Source organism: Panthera uncia (genome assembly GCF_023721935.1).
Source record: "Panthera uncia isolate 11264 chromosome D3 unlocalized genomic scaffold, Puncia_PCG_1.0 HiC_scaffold_8, whole genome shotgun sequence".
Classification (NCBI taxonomy): domain Eukaryota; kingdom Metazoa; phylum Chordata; class Mammalia; order Carnivora; family Felidae; genus Panthera; species Panthera uncia.
The window spans coordinates 49,449,387-49,468,419 of record NW_026057586.1 but is presented as its reverse complement, the minus strand read 5'-3'; the positions used below and the strand labels follow the sequence as shown (position 1 = coordinate 49,468,419).

Genomic DNA, 19,033 nt, shown 5'->3' with positions numbered 1-19,033 from the left:
ATTCCTATCCTATAAGACATAAAAAACTGTCTTCAGTTTTCTGCAGTGTTGTAATGTATATGCAGTTGCTGGCCTCTTCCTATAGACCTTAAAATTGCTCCTGGGTGGTAAGTCTGGCCCCTAGAGAGGCACATTAACTCTGTTAAGCCAGTAGAAAACTCATTTTTTTTTTACTTTTTTTAGTTTTTGAGTTTTTTGAGCCATTCAAAACTCAATTTTTTGAGTTCTTATGAGGAACACTGATGTATCAGTAATCACATTGTATACAAATACTATCTTTTAGATAATTCCTAATGTAGTACCATCAATATCCTGTTCTTTAGAACATTTTTTTCTTTTCAAATTTTCACAATCCCTTTGACCCTTGCTGGTACTAATTGATTAAGCTTTCTGGTAGAGTAGAGTCACTGATTGGGGGTCTATACTTATTTTGGAAAACTCTATTTGGCTTTAGTCTTTATATCCCCCATGGCCTGTTTCTGAAATGGCATGTGTTTTTTCTGAGCTGCATTATTTTCTGAATCCAAATGGGAACCACCTTTTGGATGTACCTAGCATTATATAGGTAAATTAATTCAAGTTTATTCCAAAAGTTAAAGCAAACTCCTTCAGTGAAAGTACTTCTTCCTACGTTGCAATGACTTAGTTTGCAGAACAACTTTTTTAAATAACAAACTCATCTGAATAGAATTAAATATATTTAATTAAAATACAACTTTAAGGGGAACTGTGAAGATTTTTTTTAATGTTTATTTATTTATTTATTTATTTATTGAGGGAGAGAGAGAAGGAGAGAGAGAGAGAGAGAGAGAGAAAGAGAGAGAGAGAATCCCAACCAGGTTCTACACTATCAGCACTGAGCCTGCCTCGGGGCTCCTTCTCACGAACTGTGAGATCATGACCTGAACTGAAGTCAAGAGTCAGACATAAGCCGACTGAGCCACCCAGGCACCCCTGAGATAGTTTTAATATGGCACATAATAATATCCTTGATGCCACGTCATATGACTTTGACCAAGTTAAATGACTACTACTCCTTAAAGTAATACTACCTATCTCATTGAGTTTTTATAGGAATTCAGTGAATTTATATATTTAAAGTACATATACTAGTACCCAGCACATAGTAACTTATAGTGTTTGTTAAATACATACAAAGAAAGTGAAACCTGAATACAGAGAAAATGACTTTCTTAAAATAGGTCAAGGATAAAACTGGTATTTTACAATCTGCTTTCTCTCATTTCTTTCTTGATGAATTAACTTTCTTCCTGCATGTAAAATAGTTTCTAATTTGAACAACCTGTTTCATTTTCAAGATTCACCGATTCTCAGTCCAGCTAATTCTGCAATCAATTTAAGTGGAGCTCAGGACCTGACCCGGAATAAGAATGTTGTGAAGCCACTGGCTTTATCTTTGCAGGTTGTAGGGAAGACTTTTGCTGCAGGTGATGTTTTCCTCATTTATATTTCTTTGGTAAATACATAGTCTATAAAAGACTTACGTGAAATCCAGTAGACAGTTTGCTACAAGAAAACAGAAGCTCTTTTCCTTCCAGCTGAAGACAGAAGTGGGGCTGTCTCTAATATTGTATTATTATACAAAGCTTTGTGTTCTCTGTGCTCCAACCAGAAGAGTCAAGGAATGACATTTGGCACATGGGAAGACAGAGCAGGTTGGTTTTGTTCAGCAAACATTTCTTGGGTACCTGCTATTTTGAGGAACTGAGGATACAAATATAAATAATGCTCAATCCCTGACCTCTAATGAACTAATAACCTAGTTGGGGGGATAGACCTATAGGAAGTTATTTTCAGTGTACTACAGTAAATACAGCAATATGCTGGGGGAGCACAAAGGAGGGAGAGTTTTAGCCCAACATTTTAGGGAGTAATGAAGAATGAGTTCTTGGAGGAGCTTGGTCTTGAACTATGAGGAGATATTCACTGCACAAAGGAGTAGGGGAAAGATACTTCAAATTCAGGGAAAATCCAAGATCAAAGCTTGAAAGGAAAAGGAAAGAAAAGAAGCAGCATGATGTGTGCAGGAACTTCCACTGGTTTGGACTTGTTAGAACCATAAAACGTAAAACTCAGGGAGTGGCAGGAGGGGAGCAAGTAGTGGGCAAGGAAAGGGTCACAAGAGGCCAAGCTAAGAAGAATGGATTTTACTCTATAACTTATGGAACACAGGAGTTGATCTGGTCTGATTTGAACTTGAGTTAGATCACTTGGGCAGAAAAAAAAAAAAAAAAAAAAGATAGGAAAACTAGTTGGAGGTCATTTCAGTAGTCTAGGTGAATGAGGTCCTTGACCTGGATGATAATAGGTTGTAGAGGAAGAGACATATTGAAGAACTACTCAGGAAGTAAAATCAGCAGAATTTGTCTGATTAATGTAAGCATGAAGTGTAAGAAGCGGTCTCGGGTCTGCATCCATCTTTCTGCTAATGGTGATGCAATTACTTAAGACAGAAAATACAGAAGAAGGAGCAGGTTCTCCAGGAGGAGATTGTGAGTTCAACTTCGGACATGTTAAGTTTGAAATACCCAAGTGGAATAATCCAAGTGGAGCTGCTCAACAGTCATCTAATTTATTGTACATGAGGTTAAAATCACCAGTGGGGGGTTGCCTGTGTGGCTCATTCAGTTAAGCGTCTGACTCTTGTTCTCAACTCGGGTCTTGATCTCAAGGTTCTGAGTTCAAGCCCCATATTGGAGCCTACCTAAAAAAAAAATCACCAGGGTAAATAGTATCTGCTAAGGGGAAAGGTAGGAGAAGGCAAGCTGTTAACAAGGATAATATTTTCGAAAATTCCAGTGTTTAAGGAAAATAAATGGTCAGAGAGGCAGAGGAAGAATGAGAAGAGAGCTTATCATTCTTGGAAACTTTACAAGTTTCTTATTCTGTTCCAACAGTTCTTGTAGAATCTACCTTCTGGTTAGATTATAGACTTGAACAAACTGAATCCAAGTTGTTACAATATTTTAAAAATTAGTGAAATTATAGATCTTGGCAGTAACCAGCATAGTTGCTAAAACCATCAGATGGACTGATGGACAACTTAAAAAAATTTTTTTAATATTTATTCATTTTTGAGAGACAGAGCACGGGCAGGGGAGGGGCAGAGAGAGAAGGAGACTCAGGACCTGAAGCAGGCTCCAGGCTCTGAGCTGTCAGCACAGAGCCCGATGCGGTACTTGAACCCACGAGCTGTGAGCTAAGCCAAAGTCAGATGTTTAACCAACTGAGCCACCCAGGCACCCCTTGATGGACAGCTTTATAATTTGAGGATTAAGATAACAGCTCTTGAACCCCCTGCTCTTTCTTAACATGACAAGAAGAGAGAAAGCCAGTTATTATGTGCCTGCTGATGGAAGAATATGACACTATTTATGAGATATGCTTGCCCCAAAATTCAATCCTGAATCTGAGCCAACCTCTGTATCTAACAATTAGTGTATAGGAAAGAGGGGACATTAAATGATGCCATAGATAGTCAATCAGCAAAATTCAGAAAATGAGAAATTCTGCCAGATTTTCAGCAAATTAACTGGAAGAAAGAAAAAGAAGAAGGGGAATCCTATAGATTAAAGGAGGTTTAAGGAGAGGTGGAGGGGGAAGGATATAACTGACACCCTAAAGAGTCTGGGAAACTCAGCAAAAATTACATAATCTTAAGTCTACTTGCAGTGTATGACCTTACCCTGATTCAAACAAATTATTCTTTTTTTTTTCAAATTATTCTTAAAATTTGTGAGACAATCCATGAAATGTGAACACTGTATTTTTATTATATGAATAAATAATTGTGAACTTAAAAAAAGAGGTTTAAGGGACATAAAAACTAAACAATGTGTAGATCCTTTTTGAACCTTCCTTTTTGAGGAAGTCCACTGTAAAAAAAAACAAACCTATTTCTGAGATAACTGGGGGGAAATTTGAATATTAATGGGATATTTGATATTAAGAAATTATTAATCATGGATAATTTTAAGTATAATAATGACATTACAGTTATGTTCTTAAATTTTTTTAATGTTTATTTATTTGTGAGAGAGGGAGAGACAGAGTACGAGTGGGGGAGAGGCAGAGAGAGTGGGAGACACAGAATCTGAAGTAGGCTCCAGGCTCTGAGTTGTCAGCACAGAGCCCAACATGGGGCATGAACTTGAGAACTGTGAGATTATGACCTGAGCCCAAGTTGGACGCTTAACCAACTGAACTACCCAGGTGCCCTTATTACAGTTATGTTCTTAAGAGTTCTTTTCTTTTAGAAACTCATTAGAAACATTTATGGATGAAATGATATAAATAAGTTTGCTTCAAAATAATCTAGAGCAAGTATGTGTGTATGTTGGGTGAGGGGGAAGGGAGAGGGAGTATAGATAAAGCAAGATTGGCTATGTGTTGATAACTGTTGAAGCTGGGTGATAGGTATGTAATTTGTTATACTATTTTCTCCACTTTTGTATATGTTTGAAAATTCCCAAGATATAAAAACAAAACAAAACAACTTTCTCTTTCTTCCACCCACCATCTCCAAAGGCTTCACTGAAAATGATTGTAAAAGATCTCTTAGGATCCCAGAAAATTATTTTTAGGTGACATTTCGTTTTGAAGAAGGTACCAGTCTTATGGTTGTAGTCAGTTTTACACAACTGTACTGTCCTGTCCGTGAGATGTCTTTGAATCCTGCAGTGTGCGGTTTATCAAGATTGCATGTGGAAAAATTCAGTGTCACAGAATGCAGTGTTCTGCTCAGCCTCTGTTCTGAGTCTTCCTCTCATGTGGTACAGATGCTGCTAATGGAAACAGTAGCCATGGAGGGAAGAGCAGTGCCTCCAGCTCTACTCCAGCCCGCCCAGGAAATTACTCATTATCACCAAGACCTAGCTATGCATCAGGAGACCAAGGTACAATACCCATCTTAGAGTTTTGAAAGAATGTACCTAAATTATGGAAGAAGTGCTATGGAGTTTGGAGTGATGAATTATCTGACAGTACACTCCCAGTTTTTCCTTAGCTTCTCGTCCAAAGTTTTGAAGGTTTATGATTGGTGTGAACAATGATGATTAAATATCTTGGTGATTTACAAGGATGAGCCTCACTAGAAAATAGTGTTGAAACAGATGTGAAAGGAAATGTCTTGAAAAACCATGAGCTTTGGTGACCAAGATACAGAGTTCAAGGTTCTTCTCTATAGTGTGACTCTGGGCAAATCTGAGCCTTCCTTTAACCACCTACAAAATTGGTATAAAAATATACTTATCCTACAACTTCACAGGGTTGTTGGCAGAATTAAATGAAATAATCTGGGTAAAACTGTAAATTGTAAAACAGCATACAAATGTGAGGTGGTATTGTTAGGGTGACTTTTTCTAATTTTATCTTTACCTCTAGAAGAGTGGCTTAGACTTTCTGAGTATAATCAAATTAAAGGCCCCATGTTACTCTGAATTCTCTTTTTTCTTCCACTAGTAAGGACAAGGCTCATCTTTCTTTTTGCCTTCAGCTACCATGTTTATTTCTGGGCCACCAAAGAAACGACACCGGGGATGGTATCCTGGGTCACCTGTCCCCCAACCTGGTTTAGTTGTACCTGTTCCTACAGTTCGCCCTCTTTCAAGAAGTGGTAAGATGGGTTTTAAGTTTTTTTGTTTGTTTGTTTTTTTAATTAGCAGAGGTGTCTTCTATTCTCTCCCTGAACCATTGGAGATAAATTTCCTTAATCATTATGTCCTGTATTATGTAAGGAAATTAATAGTAGCTGATATTTTGTCCCCATCACATCTGTCTTCCCTAAAAGTACATGTGTCATCACAATGGATCTTAAGTTAGCATCTGGCTTTGTTTTGGCCCACAGTATCAATAAGCCATTCTTTACATGCGGCATGATGCTAGTAACCCACCAGCACAGGTCACAAATGGACTTGTTTTGCCGGTTGTGCTATTAGATATGTTCTCCTGAGCTCTGGTTCCTTATGTGACCTGCACCTATTATTTCTGGTCTAGAAACTACCCCCCCCCCCAAAAAAAAACCCAACTTGTTCTCCTTTATAATAACCAAGCCATAGCCATTGGGTACCTACTGTTAAATGTTCAAACACTAGTCTACCTTGCTGTATTAAGCACAGAGAAATGTAAACATGCCAATTCTAAGAGATGGATGGGATTCTTCAAAAATTTGTTTAGTTTTAAAGACTACAAAGAGATTCTATATATACAAAGAATTATGCCCATATGTTACTGTGTTTGACTCTAGATAGTACTGATTAGTGATGAGTTTGACCTTCTTCACTGTTTTTGGAATTTTCCAATCCTCTATAATGAACAGATAAGCCACGATAATTGGAGTGGAGGTGGGGGAGTTAACTGTGAAACAGAATCCAAAAGATTGCATGTGGAAAAACAACTAGGAAAAACTATGAAAATGCTAAATAGTAGTTATCTCCAGATGATGTGATTTATGGTTGATTTTTTTTCCTTTTGTTTTTGTCACTTCTAATTTTATATAATAAACCATGAATTACTTTAATTAAAGAACAATGGACGATTAGACTTCTAAAACTTCTATATTAAAAGTATTAAGACTGTTGATTTCAGTTGTATTTCACTTAGCTTTCATGTCTAATTCTTCTTGTCAAACAACTTTTTTTCCAGAGTCCCTTTTATCTGCCCCAGTTCCACAGACCCCATTAACTGGAATTTTACAACCTCGACCCATTCCTGCAGGGGAAACTGTAATTGTTCCTGAAAACTTGCTGACTAACTCAGGAGTTAGACCAGTAATTCTGATAGGTAAGGGGAAAGAATTCCAAATTGCCTGTGTCTGCTGGCATCTAGTACTGTTTCTTCATTTGATTCTTCATATATTTATCCATATTTGTTCATGCATGTAGTCATTTATCCATTTATTAATTCTTTCAGCTTTTATTGGCCAGCTCTCTCATGCTATATTAAACATATGACTAGAAGTTGGAAATAAGGCAGTCTATTTGCCTGCAGAAAATACTGTTTAGTAGGGAGTCTATCATTTAAATAAGTACAACATTGTGATACTTGAGCTAGTACAGGTTCACAACCAAGAACTACAAGAACTCAGAGGAGAGAGAGCTTAACTTTGCATGGAGGGAGTCTGAAAAGACTTCTCAGAGGTGATGTTTCAGTTAGTTCCTGAAGGGTTGGCAAGAGTGGACAAGGTGGGGAAAAGGGAGCCAAACCACAGAGAAATGAAAAAACAAGCTGAACCAGCTAACAGGCCCCACTCAGGAGAACAAAGAAGTCCCAGAGTTGCATATCTGAACCATGGAGAAGCATCTGTGAATTAGTATGTTTACAGAGTCTGAGTGTTTCCAAGATGTCTATAAGTAGAGGTGCAGACATTTAGAGGTCTCTAGATTCCAGGACTAACTTAGTGCTTTTCAGACTCACATCAAGAGTCACCTCATTTGGGTGCTATCCTAGATCAGAAGGAGACTACCTGCTTTACCTTTGGAACTGAACAGATAGGGTGTATAAGCTCCACTGGATCTTTAGGGTATGTCTATGTGAGGTGTTATCTGCTTCTTTTGGTTGACTAGATCCTACTGACATGGATGGTTTTGCTTCAAGCCCTGTCCTTTATCAGGCTGCCCTATCCACTGCTCTTGGGCCTATAGGCACTGGGAGAACCCCAGTTGTTTAAATTCCATATGGTCAGGAAGTTCTTATTGAACACTGAGTGGCATGCATAATGCAGCTAAGCCTTGGAAAGATATTTGGAACATGGGACCATTTGGTGTCTGCCTTTTAGAAGGTCTCACAGAGGGACTACGCTCTTTACCACACCACCAAAATAGGGTACATTTCAACATATTTTTGTCCTATCTACTTCTAAGATAATTTGAGGCTGTTTATGGACATTTAAGAAGGGAACATAAAAATAACTAAGATAGCACAAAGAGTAGGAACCTGCAAGTACCAGTGACTAGAAGAATATTGCTGGTGATCAATGAGTTTAGCTTTTTAAAATGTTTAAGAAAACCTCAGGAAATGAAACATGTTATTGTAGTTTGTGTTCTGTCGTCTTATGGGGAAAGAAACTTGATCAAGAATTTTATTGGGAAATATTTTATCATTGCAGTTTTACAAAAGGATACAGAGATGTTTTGCAAATTCTCATCAATTCTCTGTGGCAGATATAATATTAACATGTCCTTTCTGTGGGAAACAGAGATAATATAATCTGAGTCTTTTGCTTCCTGTTCATCTGATTTAATATAAGTGAGAAGCATCTGAGTGAATTCCCTAGGATATTTGAGTGATTTGTTTGGTAGTCACCTAAGAGGGCAGGAAACTTTGTTAAGCATCTTTAATCCTAGTTGAGCAAGTATACCTGGTTGGACCTCAAAAAGAAATGTTGAATTTTATTGACCTGCTTCTATTGGGGCAGGCTATGGCACTTTACCCTATTTCTATGGAAATGTTGGTGACATTGTTGTGAGTCCTCTGCTGGTGAATTGCTACAAGATTCCACAGTTGGAAAACAAAGATTTGGAACATTTAGGGTTGACTGGCAGCCAGCTCCTGAGTGTGGAAAACATGATTCTTCTGACGATACAGTATCTTGTGCGACTGGGTAAGCAATTTTTAATAATTATTTGATGGTGACGATTTTTATTCTTTTCGCAACATGGTTTTTTTCCCTTTCTTTCCCCACTTTCTCATATTCGTCTATTTGTCCATCTCTTACTTTCCCTTTCATTTCTAACATTCTTTTCCTTCAGCCCCACTCTCTATGACTGTTCCCTTTCTTCTCCCGTTTCTTTTCTTCTCCTTTCTGCCACTTGCCTGTTTTTTTCCCCACTTCTCTCTTGCCTAACCTCCCAACCCTCTGGCTTTACTTGTGTCCTAGAAGAGATAAATTGCTCCACCTAGTGTCCAGTCTCATGATGGTCCTAAGGTCTCCAGAGTAGTTAATATAGGCAGAACCTCAAAGGGCTATGGCCATGGTTACCCTCCTCCCTTGGGGAGTCTGTCCAAGCCACCTTTCCAAAAATGCACCTATCATCTGGACTGAAAATGTAGCCATTGTCTTAGACAATTATTTTACAGTTTTCCACTTAGCCTTTTTATCTTGTTTATCCACTGTCCCTACATCCATTTTTTTTTTTTTTCTTCTGCAGCTACACCCCTTTGATGTAGTCCCATCGTGTTTTCCTTCATTGAGGCAGTAACTGTGGACCTCCCTGGAAGGCTCTGTAGGTTGTAGGGTAAAGGAGATACATAGGTCATGAACCCTTCACTTCCTCTCTTTGGTATATCCTCCAGAGGCCCACAGTGGGTGTGTGCAGGTGTCCTGACAATACTGTCCTGCCTCAGCAGCATTTACATTGCAATGTCCTTTATTTTGCAAACTGCAGCAGGTCATCTAATATGCAGCCTAATTATACACTCAGGACTTCAAGCCACTGATTTACTTAGGAAAATGTTCAAGATGTAATATTACATAGAAGAAATTTTCCATCTGCATTCTTAGGAATTATTTTAATGTTTGAAAATATATAAGTGTTAAATAATAAAAATACTGGGCTAACCAATGCTAAAAACAAAACAAATCTTCATCCGACCGGATTCAGTCTTTGGAGCATCAGCTAGCACCTGTGGCTGTAAGTGTTGGTACCCTGACAGTGAAGGCCTGCTTTGACAGGGCTTTTGAAACGTGGAAGGCTTCAGATATCACTTTGATGGTAAACATAGGACTTGCTAATCATGTTGATTAGTGGGTAATAAAATTATAAAAACCACCTCTGTCTGCAGCTCATTTGATGTCATAATTTTAATTGCTACATACACTGACTTTTAGCTATGTTCTAAGATCTAAGAGCGACCTCCAAATGCATCCAGAATTAGTAAAACAAGCCTGCATAGAGTAATTCTATTGGCAGGCCAAGCCAGTCAGCACAGCATTTTTTTCAATCTTAATAACAATTTAAAATATCAAAGTCCAAGTTAATTAAATGAACTAAATGGTCAAGACAAAATGGCTTCCCTCAAATTACTATAAAAGCTCTTATTTAAAAAAAAAAAAAAAAAAGAAAAGAAAAATCTCCATTCAATCAGACCTCTTGTCTGCCTTGCAAGATCAGTTCTTTCTGGAGTTTTACTGGCAGCCAATTAATATATCTCTCAATGTGCAACATGACTGGCTATTTCTTTTTTTTTTTTTAATCTAAATTTTGCATGTTAGGATACCTATTCTCAACAACTCCCTTCTTCTTCTCAAAAACTCCCTTGAGTTTTTGTTTGTTTGTTTTGCCTTCAAGGTTTTGAAGAAGGCAGCAAGAACATTTTCATATATACTGTGGATTATAGATAAACTTTTTTTTTAAATCCAAACTTTTAGAAGAACAGGTCTAATACTTTGATGGCTCAGCTACGTGGATGTAACAGAGAAGAGAAAAGCAAGATTCTTCAAAATGAACAGGTCTTTCCACTAGAGTCGCTTCAAAAAAAAATCCATCTGTTACTTCACAGTCTGAAAACCTTTTGAAGTAGATAATGAAATCAGCAAATCCAGTGATTATTGGAAGGCTCTGAGTCTGTTGGAACCTTGTCTTTTCTTAAGGTAGCTCTATCTGAAAAGCCATCAAAAAAAAAAAAAAAACTATCAGAACTGATGCTTAGGCTGAGTTGCTGGAGACCAGCAGTTGATGGGAAAAAATTACTATTATCAAGCTTGTGGGAAGTGGAGAAAAAAGGCTCCTGCAATTTGGCCATAAAGGCTGAGGATGAGGAAATGATGGGAGGTGATTGGAAGCAAGGCATTTTGCTCTTTTACCTCATTTAAACTTTGGTACATTTTCCTCCACTTCTCAATTCCTAACAGTAGTTTCTTCGAAACTCTGTAAAAGTGAATTTTGAGGCAGTAGAGAATGCTATGAACATGTTTGATAATTTTATTTTCCCAGAATGCTTTTATATTTGAAATTAATTATACTGCTTCATAGAACATGTTACTCAATCATGGTTTGGAGTGGATCTTATGGACACACCTACGAACCAGGCCTCTGAGCCTTCAGGTGGTCTGTCTGTGAGAGGCAGTAGGGAATGGCAGACAGAGCCACTTGCTTTTGGGCTGTCATTTATTCTGATGGAAGAAAGCTTTAAATAGACAGCCACCTTCCCTTCATCTCATTTGTACTGTGCATTTGTATAGTTGATACAAATCTATACGCTTTGAGCTCACCACCTACTATGTACCTAATGACCACTAATCATGATGCTAATTTGATAAAGCAAAATGAAGATAGAGGCTTTGGTGGTTCCCAGGTGATAAGAAGGCATCCACCTCCCTATAGCAAGCAACTGGGGAGGGCATAAGAGACATTAACATAATGTATGCATTGCAGTGTTCTTGCCCTCTTTCCATGGACAGCATTAAAAAAACTCTGTGAGGATTTAATTTTCCATATCCTAAAAATATTACTAAACCTTCATTTTCTTACTTTCCCAGAGAACATGGTTGGTGGCCTGGGAGGCAACTTAAATCCCTATTAGTGGAAGGAGAGATTTCTGACTCATTCAAGGTGCCTCTTCTCATACAGAAGTGCAGTCCCTTAAACCTGTATTCTTTCCCAAGGGGATTTTAATCCTGGATTCTGAGGTTATTGCTTGATCTCGGGTCACAGACACTGAGGGATCTGTATCTGTCTACTGGAGCCTGACTTTCAAATCTCAGGTCTGCACAGCAAAAGAAATCACTGAAGAGAGGTAGTGAGCATAGGAATTCATCTGAGTCACTTGGATGCCAAACATTGACTTGCTTGCTTTGTCCTACAGACTGGTTGAGTTTTAAAGAGAAGCAGAGAAATAAAACACCCCTCATTCCAGGGACTGCCAGTCACCCACACAAATTTAGCCTATCATAACCACAGCTGGAGGAAAGGGCCAAACACCATTCTTAACAATCCAGAATGCTGGGGGAACAGCTAGATGACAGTGACATTCTCTATCTAGGGGAAGTGTGTGGCTGCTTAAATATAAGCTAAAATAAAAAACACTTAAACTTAATTTTCCTAAGGACAGTATGCCTTAGAATAGGTACAGATGCAATACATTAAACTGTTTTTCAAAGTAGCTATAAATAAATTGAGAAATGAGTGAAACCTAAAGTTTAGCTTCTTCCCTCCTGAGTCATTAACCATGTCTGTAACACCACGTTTAACAGGTCAACGAATATACCACCTTCAGGGACAACCCCCTAAGGAATTGATACTCTCTCTCAGTATATCCTCTTTTAAAAATATCATGAATAGCATAAAGGAAAACAGAAGCCTGCATTTTTTTTTTAATATTGAGGCAGAGAGACGGTAATTTCACAATGGAAAATGGTTAGTTGGGGTCCATACTTGCGGCCCCAACAGGAAAAAGAGTCCATTTGCCCAGTTGGAGTATGGTGGAAGGACCGTACACGGACATATGTGTGTGTTTCTCTCCTTTCTAGCCGTGATATTTTTAAAATTCAAGCTGTAATTCTCTTCAATTTAGGTCCTGATCAGATACCTCTCAGGGAAGAATTTGAGCAAATCATGCTGAAAGCTATGCAAGAATTTACTCTGAGAGAGAGAGCCCTGCAGATGGGTGCTCAGTGTGCACCTGTGTCTCCAGGACAGCTCCCCTGGCTGGCTAGACTAATTGCCAGCGTATCTCAAGACTTGGTTCATGTGATTGTGACCCAGAACTCTTTGGCAGAGGGCATTTCAGAGACGTTGAGGACTCTCAGTGAAATGAGACACTATCAAAGACTACCAGATTATGTCGTGGCAATTTGTGCATCGAAAATCAGAGGAAATGAATTTTGTGTGGTAGTACTAGGTGAGTCATGTTTTTTTAGGGTTTTTCTAAATCTATTCATTCAATCATCTATTTATTGGGTGTTCAAGCATCCATGTAATTAATCTCTAGCTAATTGCTCCAACTTGAGTTCTTCCTCCTAATTTTAACTTTTGTTTTTCTCCTCAGATCAGATTTTTGTAGCCCTTAGTTTGACTGGTGTCCCTGTCAGCTGGTTGTGAGAACATTATTTCAAAGCATACCCTAGTAATAGATACCCTTGTCTCAAGTAACTTCTGTTCTTAAAAGGTTTTGGAAATGTTACCACTCTAACATGTGATAAAGCCATTGCCACAGGTGGCCTAAGCCAGTTAATCAAATTTGGCAGGAACTTAGCTCATATATTCACCTCCTCACTAAAGAGAATACTTAATGTTGTAACATTGACTCTAAAGAAAAGGTTCAGAAAGTTGGTACATTACAAAATGTGTTTTTGTTCTTTGTGCAATTTTCTGTCAGGCACCATCGTGAGTAGCCAGCCATCTGAATTAAATTTGCTTTTTTTCTCTCTAGTGAAAGGCTCTCACCTGTTCCTACTAAAGAAGCCAAGCCCCCCCACTTTGGCAAAACCTGCCTGCCCATTTCTCTATGACATATGACATAAATCTCTTTCAGAAAGTATAATACATTATTTTTTTTTAATTTTCATTTGAGAAAACAATTAAACGTCTTAAACTTACATTTTTAATACAGATATTCATAATGGCCATGCAAACACAGTTCTTAAAGTTTTTTCACATTCTCCCCTAGTCTTTAAACACATGTACAGTATGTTTTCACTTACGTTACAAACATAAGGTATATCATTTTTGCCCTTGATCATCTAACATTTTATTATAAACAGTTTCTGTTTAAAATTGTCATTTTAAATGCTGAGTAATTGTCCATCTTTCTATGTGCCCTAATTTCCTTAACCAAGTCTCTGTAGTTACTTACTTCAGTTGTTTCCAATTTTTGCTATTATAAATCATATTTTAGTGAGTATTTGTTCACAGATGCATCACCTCCTCTCCCTCTGTTCTGCAGGTCAGCATCAGTCCAGAGCTCTGGCAGAGAGCATGCTCACCACAAGTGAGTTTTTGAAAGAAATTAGTTATGAGCTCATCACAGGAAAGGTCAGTTTCCTGGCATCGCATTTCAAAACCACATCATTAGGTGAGTGGTTGTAGGATTCAGCAACACTGACAGCCCCTAACTATGTGATTTTCTGAATTTAAATCTTAGCCTGTCAAGGAGATGAGTGTGGAGCTTGAACTTGCCAGGCGACCTTCCTTCATTCGGAATGGTTTATCCTCAGTATTTTGTTACTGACACAACAAGGGGTCCAGAGGAAGGCATGCAGGCACTAATGTGGAGGGCCTCCGCTCAGCCACTATTTAGTGATGTGACCTTGGGAGAGATTCTGCCTCCCCAGATCTGTTTTCTAATATGTCAAATGGAGATAGAATGATCCCATCCTGCCCGCTTTGAGTATTATGGAGGTCAAGAGAGATATGCCATGTGAAAGCATACAAATTGTAAGCACAATACAAATGAGAGTAGCTCTGGCTATAGAGATACTCTACAGGCATGGCCAAGTGAAAACTCAGACATAAAAAGCTGGCTGAGTAAACCCAGACAGGAAAAGCTGGCTGACTGACAAATCTTGATGAGAACCCAGCTTAGGTGCCCAATTTGGAGACTGATAGAAATGTATCATTCCTTGTAATCTTCTTATCTCTGCTTTATTGTGTAATAGGCGATGACCTGGACAAGCTTCTAGACAAAATGCAACAAAGAAGAGGAGAGAGTGTGGTTACGCCCTTCAACGGAGACCTTCACGAATGTGTGTCAGCTCAGGAGGCTGCCGCTATGATTCCCACGCAAAACCTGGGTAACGTCACCTCAGACCAAAAGGAGGAAATAGAAGCTAAGTCATTCTGAGGATTTTTGAGGTCTTGTCTTAGAGTCACAGACTATGACAGGCTTTTCCTCATTGTCTACATGATAAATAGGGTCCAAATTAAAAATGTCTTACAATGGGGCCTGGATCAAGCACCTTGTCCTTAGTAAATGTCTTCTAGAATTAAAATCAAAGACTTTATTATAAGCAGACTCTCTCTTTTTTTCCCTCGAAAAATTCTGGGGTCCATGGGGTACTTTCCTTAGCTCCACCAGCTATGCCCAGAGAGCTTTCAGTGTTATCTGAGGCTTACAAAGAACTGCTTGAGTGTGGAATGCAGTCCGTGCAGGACTCCTGACTCTCCACCCCCTTCATTTACTCTCTGACACGTAAAACACACATAATTTCAGTGATTGCAAGGCGTTCCTGGCAGATAGCTCAGCAATACCAACACACCATCTTCCCTGCAAGCCTCCAGGACATAAGAGAGGATGGTGGGACCAGGACTGAGGAGCTCCATCATTCAATTTGATTCCTTTATGTTCAGATTCCTTTCCCAATTCCCTATTTGAGAAGGACAACATAGGAGAGAACCGAGATAAAAAAGACAGGACAAAGGGTAGACGTGAAACAGAACCATAGAGCTGCTGCTGACAGCCTTCTGGCCTTCACTTGATAGGAATGTATAATTTATATATTAGGATTGCCTCAGCAATAAAAGCAGCATGGCTTGGCATCGGCTCAGTCACACAAACAAATTCAAACACACACAATAAAAGTTACTTACTTCTGCATGTTATTTGGTAAGAAAGTGATCACCCAGATGATCTAAAATATGTTCATAGTTTTTGAATTATTAACAAAGTTAGAATTTAAAAGCTCTTAGAGTACTTAACAGATTTCCATGTTCATATCCTCAATTCCCTGCTTAAGAAACATTGCTTAAAGATATTTTTAGATTTCCTCAAACTTCAAAATTTACTAGGTTAAATTCTACAAAGTTATGCTGTCATCTGTGCTAGTCCCCATCTATTTAACCTATGACATGAAAGAAATAATAGCCTGTCAAAAGACAGATTTATTTTGATTGGTAATCTTTGCGGGTCAAAAACCATTCTGTTATTGTAAGTTTGCAGCTTTGGGCTTTTCTAGTGGGTTCTCTCAGCCACCTGTATAAATCTCCACTCACTCTCAGGGTTCCATGTGGCTAGGGTACTGTGACTACTGTCTTTGCCTTGGCTGCACTGTAGTTTGATTTGAGAAAACATTAATTAGTGCAGGTTAATTGGGCCCTTGTGTGTTTCAGTGAGACTTCCACATGTGTTCCCAATAAAAAGCAGCCTCGTAAAGAAGTATTAAATGTTGCCTGCTTGAGTTCATTGTTTGTGTGTGCATGCATGCACGTATGAGATTGATTGCTTGGTTATAACTTGTAATAAAAAGCTACTGGCATGTTTAGAGTGTTTGGGCAATGTTTTTCTAATACGTCACCTCTTGAGTGGCCAGCTGGCCATGTCATGAGTCAGGTCTCTTCAGATAGTACAGGCGTCAGCATTGAAGTTCACCACAACCACCTACAATTGCCAGGTCACAAGCACTGGCAAGTCAAGTGGGAAGAGAGGTGAAGGTAGTATCTCTTGACCTGTGTCATGCATTCCCCAGGGAGGAGAATTTCAAATCATGTTGCAACTGACTTGGAGAGGAAATGTGTACTGTGGTGCCATCCAGAAAAGTTCAAAGGAACTCAGCATTATTATGGTTACAGCATCACCTCCTTCCCTGAACGAGGTCTGGGCTTGGGCACCTGACCTTGCTGATAGTGCGAAAGAAAACTGGAAACTCTTGCTTCTCCTCTCCAGAGAAGAGTCCCGGCTCTCACTGAGAGAGTGTAGTCTGTCCCTACATTTCTGGGTGGGGGAGGGGTGTTGAGTAGTGATTTGTGAGACAATCAGTTGATTTTAAAAGAATACATTTGTACAGTTACCACATTCACTCTTGGACACATCCTTTCAGCCAGGTTTTCAGGGAAAATAAGCAAATCTATTAAAACTCAACAGAGAGTGAGACTAGACAGTGAGAATGCTTGGTAGAGAGCATTACTTTACCATGTATGTGTGTTGTGTGTCCCCTGTATGGATTCATAGTGGCCATCAACAGAAGTGAATTAATCTTGTTCTTATGACTTTTTTATTTTAGATTTAGATATTGAAACCTTCCAAATTTATCAACCACAGCTAACGGTTGCCAGAAAACTCTTATCCCAGGTGTGTGCTATAGCAGACAGCGGCAGCCAGAGCCTGGACCTCGGCCACTTCAGCAAAGTGGACTTCATCATCATTGTCCCAAGATCGGAGGTTCTGGTCCAGCAAACTCTTCAACGGATTCGACAATCAGGTGAGATTGAACTTTCAAAGAACACCCTATGAAGATCCACACTTAGATTCCCTCTGCCTCTTGCTTTTGCTTAATCCAAATGTTTATAGAACAATTCCATCCTTTTTTTTTACAGTTATACAAATGATAAGAGCACTTTAAACATTATTTTAAATTTATCTGCAAGTTTTACCTCAAAAGTACTCTGACCCTTTTCCCTCCTAGGTCAAGGGTAAATTGATGTGCATGTTTGCCTGATACTGTTAAGTCCATAATGTAATTGGTGGACTAGAAACTGGTCGTTCATTTACGAAGAGAAATTTTCTCAAAGGATAACCCTGCATGGGGCACTGGGGTCTATGCCACCTGAGCCCCTTCTGTGGCATGGATGGGTGGCTTCTTAGATATTTAGCACACTTCCAGCACATTTTCAAACTGGAAACCAGATAACCATTCCCCCATGTCAACAATGATAACACCTCCTTAAACAACTACAAAGTTAGAATTTCTTCTAATGACTTTAAGAGAATGAGTAGGGAAGAAAAAATATTTTTCTCAGAAAATGGAAAAAAGATAGGAAGGAAAGATTTTAGAAGTCTGTGGTAAATAGTATCCCTTCCAAATATAAAATTTGCCTAGAATTAGAAGATGCAATAAATAATTCGGAAAACTGGAGCAGCTAAAAAATGCTTGCCTTTGTAAGCTAGGTTTGAAAAGGAAATTATAAATGTCATCTTTATAAGCTTCTGAGTACCTTAGCTGAGAGAAACACATATATACACACATACACATGCAGATTTTACCTGGAGGATGAATCTTTAGCCATAGTAATAAAATTTGATTTTCAATATAGTTGAAAAAAAGTAAGAAGAAGAAAAATTCAGGAAATTAAAATGTAGTTTATTATGTTTCACACCTATGATACAGTGCTCTTTAAACTTTAGTATTCATATAGATCACCTGGGGATCTTATTAAAATGCAGATTCCTCTTAGTGGTTCTGGATGGGCTCATTTCTTTTTTTTCAACTGAGGTATAGTTGACATATAACTTTGTATTAGTTTCAGGTGTACAACATAATGATTCGATAATTGTATATATTGTGAAATGATCACCACAGTAAGTCTAGTTAACATCTGTTACCATACATCCTTGCAGAAATTTGTTCTTTTTCTTTCCTTGGGAGGAGGACTTTTAAAATTTACTCTCTTAGCAACTTTAAAACATGCAATATGGTATTATTAACTATAGTCACCATGCTGTACATTACATGCCTGGGATTTATCTATTTTACAGCTGGAAGTTTGTACCTTTTGACAACCTTCACCTGTTCCCCACTACCCCATCCAGCAACCACCAATTTCCTCTCAGTATCTATGAGCTTCTTTTTGTTGTTGTTTTTTGTTTGCTTATTTTTTTTTGTTTTTTAGATACCACATGTAAGTATGACTGTATGGTATTTGTCTTTCTCTGACGGACTTATTTCAGATTCAACATTTCTAACGTGCTCCCAGGGGATGCCAGTGCTGTTGGTGGGAGGACCACACTTTGAGTAACACACTCTATAAGAAATCTTTCAGTGTTAGTTCCATGGGCTAAACGAGCTGAATGACAATAGATTTTCCCCTCTTTACATGTGACTGACACTCTACATGTGACTTTCCATGCCTTCTGGAGGCCCAAGTGCCTGGTCAACAGTGTGATATTTTTTGCAGCCTCTAAAATTCTGAATGACAAGTTACAAAATGACCTGTTGGAAATATTGACTTATAGGTGATTAGCCAGAGAAGGTCAAACGCCTTCTCTTACACCTCTGCCAGAAACCAGAGTGAGTTCTAGGCCCCCTCAGCTACTCGCCGTCTCTGCACTACTTTCTGCTCCTATTGTGGGAAATGGATGGGCT

At 38.6% G+C, this 19,033-nt stretch overlaps 1 protein-coding gene across 4 annotated transcripts in view; it reads left to right on the top strand.

The window, feature by feature from the left end:
• Positions 1 to 19,033, top strand: part of GREB1L (GREB1 like retinoic acid receptor coactivator) — a 280,287-nt gene that overhangs the window by 187,161 nt on the left and 74,093 nt on the right. For all 4 annotated transcript variants that reach the window (XM_049619644.1, XM_049619645.1, XM_049619643.1 and 1 more), the window contains 9 exons: positions 1,320 to 1,448; positions 4,800 to 4,916; positions 5,516 to 5,635; positions 6,664 to 6,801; positions 8,435 to 8,620; positions 12,532 to 12,858; positions 13,903 to 14,031; positions 14,615 to 14,749; positions 16,955 to 17,152. In XM_049619644.1, coding sequence (XP_049475601.1) covers positions 1,320 to 1,448; positions 4,800 to 4,916; positions 5,516 to 5,635; positions 6,664 to 6,801; positions 8,435 to 8,620; positions 12,532 to 12,858; positions 13,903 to 14,031; positions 14,615 to 14,749; positions 16,955 to 17,152 — 1,479 coding nt within the window. The remainder of the gene's footprint in view (positions 1 to 1,319; positions 1,449 to 4,799; positions 4,917 to 5,515; positions 5,636 to 6,663; positions 6,802 to 8,434; positions 8,621 to 12,531; positions 12,859 to 13,902; positions 14,032 to 14,614; positions 14,750 to 16,954; positions 17,153 to 19,033) is intronic.